Source organism: Euprymna scolopes, chromosome 3, assembly GCF_053919585.1.
Source record: "Euprymna scolopes isolate OS-2025 chromosome 3, ASM5391958v1, whole genome shotgun sequence".
Lineage (NCBI taxonomy): Eukaryota > Metazoa > Mollusca > Cephalopoda > Sepiida > Sepiolidae > Euprymna > Euprymna scolopes.
The window spans coordinates 112,110,134-112,121,167 of NC_136484.1; the positions used below are offsets into that span (position 1 = coordinate 112,110,134).

Genomic DNA, 11,034 nt, shown 5'->3' on the forward strand with positions numbered 1-11,034 from the left:
TTCTATAATATGAATCTCACCTTTCTGTTTAAATGTATGTATGTATGTATTCCTTGAACTTTCGACAGAGGGAACGGATTCTCACTAGTTTGGTATCATTTTGGAGTTCGACTCCTCGGACGACAAATATCGAAAAATTGGTAAAAAAACCATTAACTCCTTTACCCTTAACTGAACCCTTTTCTACAGGGAGGGGTCGCTTTCTTCGCCGCTACTCTCGGAAGTCATCGCCTCTTTTAAATTGTCTGGCCTTAATTTAAACCTATATCACTTCCGGTTTGGCGATGGGCGCAACAGCTAACGCGTCACGTTTTTTTTCACTTTCTTTTCCTCCTTCGCCGTACGGGTTCGAGCCTGCCTGCGTACTACTACTTTTTTTTGCGCTCACAATTTCCTTTTATTTTTGCTAAACCAGCACCCTTATACACGCCTTCACTTCCTTTTCCGCCTTTGCGTCACAGGTTCGAGCCTGCCTGTCTTTTACTGCAACGTTTTTTTCTTGCTCAACACACACCTATAAACACTCGGGCAATGTCGGGCACCCAGCCTAATATATATATATATATATATATATATATATATATATATATATATATATATATATATATATATATATATATATATCTGTCCGCTTTTCTCGTTATCTGTCTGTCTGGCTTATTTATCTAGCTCCTTATTAGGGCTAGGACAACAACATATTCTTTTCATTGTTTCGACTCTCGGTTGTGTATCCGTTGATATCTTATATGTTCTTATATAGTGTGACTTTTGTATAGGGGTTCTCGGTGGATTAACTGTGTCCAATTGTGTCGGATATATACTCGAGAGTCAAAACAATGAAACGAATAAGCTGTTGTCATATCCCTACTCATTATCTATTTGTCTGTCTGTCTGTCCCTTTCTCTCACTGTTTATCTTTCTGTCTCTTTCATTATCTATATGCCCGTCTTTTCACAGGTCTGTTTCTCACCATTTATCTGTCTTTCTGTCCTATAATATAACTATCTCTCTCTTTATCTATCGGTCTACTTCTCTCGCTATCTATTTGTCTGTCTCAATCTATCTCTCTGCCTCACTACGTTTCTGTCTGTCAGTACCTTTCTTTGTTTATTCTAGGTCCCTTTTTGTCTATTTCTTTTACTAGTGTATCTGTGACGATAGTGCAAGCTAATCTGGTGAATAGGCAATAATGACGAGTCAGCCACTGATAGAAATCTGAAATGGCGGGAATATAATTACTTGAGTTTTTGCCTTCAGTGTTAGCAACTTCTGCATCCACCCCAATGCCATCATTCTCCTTCTCCAAATACCTTTGCCTCCCGCATCTTCTCACTTACCTTCACCTCAGAACCCAGCTCTTCCTAACACACAACGTAACATATATTTTAATCTTTCCTGTGTCTTTCCCAGCTGCATCTAACTCTCTTTGTCTCTCTCTCTCTGTTTCTCTCTATCCATTTGTCTTCTTCTCTATCTCCCCCTCTCTCTCTATCTATTTCTCCCTCTTTCTCTACCCTCTCACTCTTACCTTCTTCTCCCATTCTCACTAATCCGCGTTTTTTTTCATACAATTACATTTTCCTGTCCAAACCTTAGTTGGGTAGCTATGCCTGCTATATTCTACCACCTTTCTGACGAAATAAATTTTCTTATAACCATTCAGCCATCCACCTACTCCCACTACACCTATTTTTCAGCACCCTCCTGAACTGTGTCATCATCACCGTCATAACTATTAACTTTATCGTTCGATTACATTTTGTTGCAAACTCACTACCACCATGAAAGTTTATAAACTTGAAAAACTTTGGACACTAATCATGTACAGCAAACTTTCTCTCTCTATCTCGATCTCCCTCACACACGTGTATACTCACACAGACACCAACACATACTAACACACACACACACACACACACACACATATATATTATGGAAAGGGCATGAAACTACTATCAAGTAGTTCCATGCCCTTTCCATAATATATATGTGAGCAGCTAAAAATAACGCAACAAGGTCAATAACTATCCAACAAAAATGTCATATGGGTAGATTCCAACAGAGAACAGCATTACTCTACCTTTTGTCAGAAACATTGGAGTTACTAAAAACACAAAATACAAAAGAATGAAAAACGAGAGATAGATGACTGCATGAAATAAACCCAAACCCAATTTCTACTCTCCATATATATATATATATATATATATATATATATATATATATATATATATATATATATATATATAGTCTGATTAAAAGTAGCCATCGATTATGAAAACTGGCACAATTTTACATGCCTACTGTTCAACAGTTTAATGCTTTTGCAACTTGTTTCGTTTGTAGGTTAAATTGGGCCGATCCCGTACGCAGTTTAGAACAAAAGAGAGGGATTTTCCAAGCTTATCCGCCACGTTTCTCTAATGACTTTCCGTTGATGACGCAATATCACGACACATAATTTTTATAATACGAATTTCTAATTTCTTCTTAACATACCCTTATAGTAAACAGCATTTTAAACATTATTTTAGACGCTCAAATCTTAAATTATTATTTAGCTATCTTTCTATCTATGCAATTCCCTTCCTCTCTCTCTTTCTCTCTCTCTTTATATATATATATATATATATATATATATATATATATATATATATATATATATATATATACTCCAAGTTAAAAATATCAAAAATTAAAAAGCATTTAATTTCAACGAGGTTGATGATAGTGCTAGAGTGCTCAATGTAAGATGCAAGATGTTATTCAATTTAGGTGAATAGTAATTTTGTTCATCTAAATTGAATAATAATAATAATAATAATAATAATAATAATAATAATAATAATATATTACCTTTTATATATTTAACCCCCTTATATATATATATATATATATATATATATATATATATATATATATATATATGTATATATCTAAATATATACTAGCATTTCAGCCCGGCGTTGCCCGGGTGTTTGGAGGTGTGTCTTGAGCAAAAAAAAGTGGTAGTAGGAAGGCAGGCTCGAACCCGTACCGCAAAGGAGGAAAAGAACGGGGGAAAACCTGACGTCTTTGCTGTCATGACCACCGCACAAATCGGAATGTACGTATGTTTAAATTAATTTAAATAATTAAAATTAAATTTAATAATAATTTGTTTAATTTTTAAACAAATTTGATATACAGGCTACTGAGATTTGGGAAAATCTTTGTAATCCGTTTTCGGCCAGAAATTTGGCTGTTAAGGAGTAAAGTTCGATTTGACCTTTGAAATCTCTACGAAAATTCTTCGACAATTTTGGGTCTAAACACTTGAAATTTTAGATATAGGTTCCTTGGACATCGATTTAACTGAATGACTTGATTTGAGCACGAAACAATAAATGTTAAGGAGTCATAATAGGGGTCAAAGTTTAAAAAACTGACCGCTTTTTCTTTTTGCTGAACATAAACCTCCAAACACTCTGGCAAAGCCGGCCTGAAATGCTAAATATATATTTATATGTATATATATATACATATCTTTTATAATATAAAGCTGAATGTGTGTGTGTGTGTTTGTATGGTCACGAATAGGCTCTTATATAATTGACTATTTAAAAAAAAACTGATTAGATATAATAATAGAAGATGTATGGAGACACAGGAATCGGGTACGTTTGATCTGACAGAAGAGTGGTTCATTATAATTGTGGGGTCTGCGTTCGCCCTGGTCCACAAAGTATGGAAATAAATATGTCACAAAGTTTAACAAAGTTTTTAAATATAGATCCACAGAATAGTGTGATAAGTGTTTCAGTGTGAAAAGGTATGGTATAATAAATTATGGGGTTTATCTATTTTATTTTTACTTTCATCATATTTCGTTTTGGTTTTGATACCCCCAAATTCGAAGCTATCTCTTTACAACCCTTTCTTTTCATAACCTATCATACTTTCATAAATCTTCTGTAGGCTGTTTTTGAACCCAGTCAACGACAGGTACTTTTGCTAGTATATATATATATATACATATATATATATACATATATATATATAGTATATATATATATATATAACTATATATATACTATCATTGTATGAATATATATAAATATATATATATATACTTATACATAAATATATATATATATACATTATATATATATATAGATACATATATATATATCTATCTATATATATACATGTATATATACTAGACAATATACTATATATATATACATGTATATATACTAGACAACCCGTGATCCGTTGGGTCACTCAGTGTTGAGAAATTATAGCAACATTTAATAAATCCAATAAACGTGATTGATACGACTGCTGGTAGTTGGACCTATATATATATATATATATATATATATATATATATATATATATATATATATATATATATGTACATATATATACAATGTTTTTGTTTAACAAAGTTATAAAAACAAGTATTTCTTATTTGGCTAAAGCTACCGATATATTATTTTTAACATGATTCCAGGCATATACTCTAAAAGCATATTTAAAAAAATATGAAGTGAAAAATGCCATTTATGGATTGTTGGGGTAGTTGAATAGTTTTGTGAATAAAATTAACTACTTGCACTGCAAGTAGTAGGCCTGTTGGCTCGTTAAGCCTTATAGGAGGGATACTATTTCATAATGAATAGACGTTCATTTTGTTTTAATAATAATAATAATAATAATAATAATAATAATAATAATAATAATGATAATAATAATAATAATAATAATAAAATTTTTATAAAAGATAATCAAATGAACAAGTCAAGACATATACACAATAAAATAGTTAAAAAAAAACATAACATATAAAGTATTATTTTATATTTTAAACAATGAACAACAGAAAGTCTCAAGATATAAACACCCAAAGAAAATTTAAAAAGATACATAACATATAAAGTGAAAAATCCATTTCTTTTACAAAACAAACAAAAGAACATTAATGGAAGGAATGCTCCCCCATAATACTAACTTAGAACATTTGTATTTACAATACTTTTAGCAAAAGGTGCATTCTTAAGGAACACTTTGACATTTTCTTTTCTCCTCCCTCTGCTTAGTGCTACATATAACTGCCCGTGCTGAAATACCGGCATCTCTAAGTAAATCAAAACATTGTCCATTGTTTGCCCTTGTGCTTTATGAATAGTCATGGCAAAACATGACTGAACTTGGAATTGTATGCGTTGTAGTGGTATTCCGTCATTTTCTGCTAATATGAATTTTACTCTTGGAATGAGGACTATATCATCTTTAAATTCAGATGTAATAATTTTGCCTACTAATAAATTTTTATGCAACTCCTCAATTATCAATCGTGTACCGTTGCACAGACGTGGAGGATCCAAGTTTCTCATCATCATAATAGGAGACCCTTTTTTCAGCTCCAGTTTATAAGGCGGTAAGCCTGACATCTCCAAAGAGTCGAGGAACTCTATAGGGAAATGAGTTGCGTTTGGGCCATCACATGCAGAATTGAATGAACAATATTCCTTCATGCTGATGCAGATGGAACTGGTGTTTCTGACAGATTCGTTCATTGGCACTAAAACACAATTTTTAGAAAAGAGTTCAGCAGAATCCTCAAATGAAGGATATATGAAATCAATACTGTCTTCGATTCTCCTAAAAGGTAAAAACCATATCTTTGGGGAGTTCAATTTCACCGTTGTTATTCTTCTGGGGTTTATCTTCTCCAACATCTATTAAACATCGTGAATACATAAGTCCATCTTCATCAACACGCATGTTATTTTTCAACTCAAATTTCCTGAACTTGCGCCACAAGTAGTATTTTTTTATGCAAGCATTTTCAACATCTGCATCATTGCCTCTTTCACTACAGGGAGGAGTTGCCGGAAGTCACCACTGCAGACGGTTAAAATCCCTCCAAAAGGAGCATTATTTTTGCAAACATCCTGCAGAGTTCGATCCACTGCTCCAAAGCTCTCTCTCTCCTCATCATTGGACACTCGTCCCACACAATAATTTTGGTATTTCTGAGCAAATTTGCAGTCTCTGAATTTCTGGCAATATTTCATAGATCATTATCTTTGATATTAAGAGGAATTTTGAACCTTGAATGTGCTGTTCTCCCTCCAGGCATCAATGTTGCGGCTATACCAGATGATGGCACAGAAAGGGCAATATCACCACTGCTTCTCACTTTAGCAAGAATTGGGTTGTTGAGAAAGGTCTTTCCTGTACCTCCAGGAGCATCTATGAAGATCAATTTTCTAATATTTCTGTTTAAGCAGTCACAAATAAATTCATACACATTCCTTTGTTTAGGATTCAACAAAGGTTCCTTTTCTTCCACAAACTCTCTTTGCCCACCTGTGTTGTACTGCTGTTCAAAGAGGAACTCTCTGTTGTTGACAACGTGATGAACATGTAGGTTTTGTGGTGCTGGTAAGTTGAACTGCTGCAGATTTTTACCAAATGTCTCAAGCTTTTCTTGCAGATATGAGAGGGCTTGATTATAATGTTTCGATTTATTAATAAGATATGATCATACAATGTTCTTTGCTCCAGATGATGGAAATCCTCTGACATTGAGTCCTTAAATCTTTCCCAAAGATCAATTGGGTTGTTGATTTCACAATTCACAAGGAGCACAACAAATAAATCTCTCATGGCTCTGGGAAATCTTGTTCTTTCCGCCTCTTCCACCGTGTGCTGCCAGTGAGCATCATCATGCAGCAATCCTTTCTCTCTGCATGCATCTTTGAATGAATGGCAATATTACACCATGGACTGTTTTCAGTTCATCAAAAGACACTGGTCCTGTAACATGATGAAGCAGTAACCTCATATAGTACAAGTTGCCACTGTTGGGGGAAACTCTGTATACACGTCTTATGATGTTTGCTTCAAATATGTGAGGATGCGGTTGTATTCTCATTCCTGCTTTTCTTCTTTGCCATCTTTTATTATTCCACACATAGAATCGTGGAATGTCAACATAGTATAGTGTTTTTGCAAAAGGATCACGGACACAAAGATCAAAGAATTCCGTGAGTGTAGTCTTGGTCATATTGTTATTGTGTTGGATAGTTTCATTTTCTTGGTAGAATACCTGTTGCTGTTCAGGAAGATGTACTTGGAGACGAATCACAGCAGGTTCTCTATTATGAATGGGAAAGCCAAGAATAGTAGAAACAGCCTCCGATGGACCAATATACCTACCATTTAAGTACTGTGCCACTTCATCCTCACGGTTTACTCCAAAACAAAGTTGGTCACTTCCCTTCATTGTGTATTTAATGACATATTTTATTGAGTGCACAGAAGAGCATATTTCAACATTTAAGTGACCGTTGAAGATTTTTAGTAACTGCAAATTATGAGGGACACCGCATTCATTTGTAATATTTTGGCGTGACCTCCCTTCTTTATGTCGATGATATCCACCCATTTCAGGAGATCGGCGTCAGTAAACGGGATAAGAATCCTCTCTTTGCCCCTACACTGTTCAGCTTGATGTTTTCTGCAATGCTATTTGACGCTTTCAGCGACCAGTCACCAGGCATCAGCATTAAATTCAGAACAGATGGAAAGCTGTTTAACCCGAGGAGTCTGCAGGCTGTGACAAAGGTGAAGGAAGCAGTGCTGAGTGACTTATTTGTGCTGATGACTGTGCCCTCAATGCCAGCAACGAGCGAGAAATGCAAGTCCAGATAAACAAATTCTCCGCAGCATGTGACAACTTCGGCCTCAGAATTAGCACCAAGAAGACCGAAGTTATGTTCCAACCAGCTCCCAGAAATCTGAATCATGAGCCAAGTATCTCAGTCAAAGGGCAAAATCTTCTAGTGGTTTAGACCTTCACCTATCTGGGCAGCACTCTATCTCGGACAGCCACAATCAATCTAGAAATCAACAACAGAATCGCCAAGGTAAGCAGCGCATTCGGGAGACTCAGAAGCAAAGTCTGGGAAAGGAGAGGAATCAGCATTGACACCAAACTGAAGGTATACAGAGCAGTTGTCCTCACCACATTGCTCTATGGCTCAGAAACCTGGACTACCTACAGAAGGCACGAAAAAATGTTGAACCACTTCCACCTGAGATATCTCCGAAATCTCTTCCATATCAGATGGCAAGACAAAGTCTCTGATACAGAGGTCCTGAAAAGTGGTAATCTTCCCAGCATAACTACTACCATTTGAAAGACCCAACTGATATGGACAGGTCACGTCTGCCGGATACCAGATGAAAGAATCACAAAACAACTCCTGTATGGCGAGTTGTGCCAAGGCAAGCGTTCGGTCGGTGCACCAAGAAAACGCTTTAAGGACAACCTCAAAGTCTCCCTAAAAGACTTCAACATGAGTACCCAGTCTTGGGAATCGCTTGCATCAGACAGATCTCACTGGCGTCACCTCATCAACAAAGGAGCTGAAACAGCTGAAGAGAGAAGAACCCTCAAAGAAGTATAGAAGCGTGCAACCCACAAAGCCAAAGCAACAAGCTCTGTCCCCACAACACCTGCTCACCACTGTCCAACTTGTGAGGGAGACTTCCATGCCCGAATCGGCCTTACAATTCATCTACGGAAGCACAAAAACAATACTTCTACTCACTGATGTCATGGTCATCTTCGACTTCGAAGGACGAACACATGACGTGACGTGATATATATATATATATATATATATATATATATATATATATATATATAACAGTTGAGCTACGCTGACGAGAGGTAATTACCTCGAAACACGCGTGTACGTAGAGTACTGTTTTAAATAATGAATAAATAAAAATGTTATATACGTCCAAACAAATCAAAGGGCGACTTTCTAAGTAAATAAAAAAGAAAAATGAGCTTCGAGGCGGAGCGAATATCAACCGTGTCTATCGTTTGAAAAAGCAACAATAATAAATACACACACACACACACACACACACACACACACGCATATATATATATATATATATATATATATATATATATATATATATATATATATAATATAAAGCTGAACGTCTGGGTGTGTATGTGGTCATGAATAGGCTCTTATATGGTTGACAATTATAGAAAACTGATCAAATATAATCATGGAAGATGTATCCAGACACCGGAATGGGTATGTTTGATCTGGCATAATGATGATTCATTAAAATTGTGGGGTCTGCGTACGCGCCTGGTCCACAAAGTATGGAATAAAAATATTTAAAAAAAAAAAACGTTTAAAAGTGTTTTGATATAGATGTACATAATAATACTTTAATAAGTATGTTTTACCTTAAATAGTGATAGTATAATAAAATTGTGGGTCTGCGTTCGCGCCTGGCCTCCACAGAATGGAAATAGGCACACACTTTAATAAAGACTTTTCATATCTATCTGCATAAGTATACTTTGATAATTATGTTTCAGTTTGAAGAAATATGGTATAATAAAATTATGGGGTGTTTGTTCGAGCCTGACCTCCATAGAATGGAAATATGTCACAAAGTTTAACAAGGTTTTATTTAATATAGATCCACAGAATATTATTTTTACTTTCATCATATTTTGCTTTGGTTTTGATGCCCCCAAATTCGAAGCTATCTCTTTACAACCCTTCGTTTTCATAACCTATCATACTTTCATAAGTCAGAGTCCATTTTCTGTAGGCTGTTTTGAACCCAGTCAACGACAGGTACTTTCGCTAGTATATATATATATATATATATATATATATATATATGTAAAGTGAAAGTGTCTGTTTGTCTGTCTGTGTACATTTCCCTACACAATAACTCCATCAACTTTCTGTCTACAGACTCGAAATTTGATATACAGCGTACTGATATTTGGGAAAATATTTGTAACCGGTTTTCGACCAGAAATTTGGCTCTTAATGGGTCAAAGTTCAACCATTTGAGCTTTGAGAACGCTACTAAACTCATCCGCTAATTTTGGGTCTAAACACTTGAAATTTTAGATATAGGTTCCTTGGACATGGATCTAACTTTGATTTGAGCCCAAAACAATAAATATTAAGAGGTCATAATAGGGGTCAAAGTTTAAAAAAATTGATGTTTGCGGTCTCTACCAAATTACTAAAGACAAGTCGAAACATTTAAATTTTTACATAAAGGGTATTCAGATATAGGGCAAGCTTTTTAATCGGTTTTGGTCGAAAATTTTAGCTACAAATATATAAATCTATGTATGTATGTTTGCATGTCTGTCTAAAATTTTCGACAGAGGCGATGGAGTTTTACAAGATCAGTATCGTTTTGAAGCAAGACCCTTCAAACGACAAATACCGAAAAATTGGCTAAAATATTAATTTCTTCACCCTCAACTTGGCAGTTTTCTACAGAGAGGGGTCCCTTTTTTCGCCGATATTTTAAAAAGTCATCCCCTCTTTTCAATTGTCTAGCCTTAATTTAAACTTATGTCACCCCGGTTTGACGGTGGTCGTAACAGCAAAGGCGTCACGTTTTTTTCACGTTCTTTTCCTCATTCGCAGCAGGGGTTCGAGCCCACCTTCCTACTACTATTTTTGTTTTTGCTCAACACACACTTCCAAACATCCGGGCGACACCGGGCATCCATGCTATATATATATATATACTCGACACAGGACTGCACCATAACAAACAAAGTCTCTGACAGCATACACACAGCACTCTCCCTCGACACTAGCGCAAAAGTACATGCATTTGGTGACGTTAATGTCCACCACAAAAAAACTGGTTGGGATTCTCTACTTACATGACACAGCGGGCAGCGCAACACATAGCTTCTCTATAGCTCACTCCCTATCACAAATGGTTACATTCCCAACCCGTTTCCCTGATCAGCAAGAACAACACGCATCACTTCTAGATCTGTTTTTGACCACAGTTCCCAATGATTGTATAACGAATGCCGACAGCTCACAGTGATAATTGTTGAAATCGCCCTAAACTCGAGGGCTTAAACTGAGGAGCTAGTGCTCAAAACAACGAGATATTATAAAAAAAAGGCTGAATGGGAAGCCATCAGAAATATTATCAGAGATGCCCCATGGG

The 11,034-nt window shown here is 35.6% G+C and overlaps 2 protein-coding genes across 2 annotated transcripts; both read right to left on the bottom strand.

Annotated features, from left to right (window-relative positions):
- Positions 1-4,988: 4,988 nt before the first annotated feature.
- Positions 4,989-5,723, bottom strand: LOC145262219 (uncharacterized). Its single transcript, XM_080119809.1, has one exon. It carries the CDS (start codon positions 5,721-5,723, stop codon positions 4,989-4,991), a length of 735 nt encoding a protein of 244 aa, XP_079975935.1.
- Positions 5,724-6,715: 992 nt separating this feature from the next.
- On the bottom strand, positions 6,716-7,276 carry LOC145262236 (uncharacterized). The gene has a single exon (XM_080119810.1). The coding sequence runs from the start codon at positions 7,274-7,276 to the stop codon at positions 6,716-6,718; it is 561 nt and encodes a 186-aa protein (XP_079975936.1).
- Between the last annotated feature and the right edge of the window lie 3,758 nt (positions 7,277-11,034).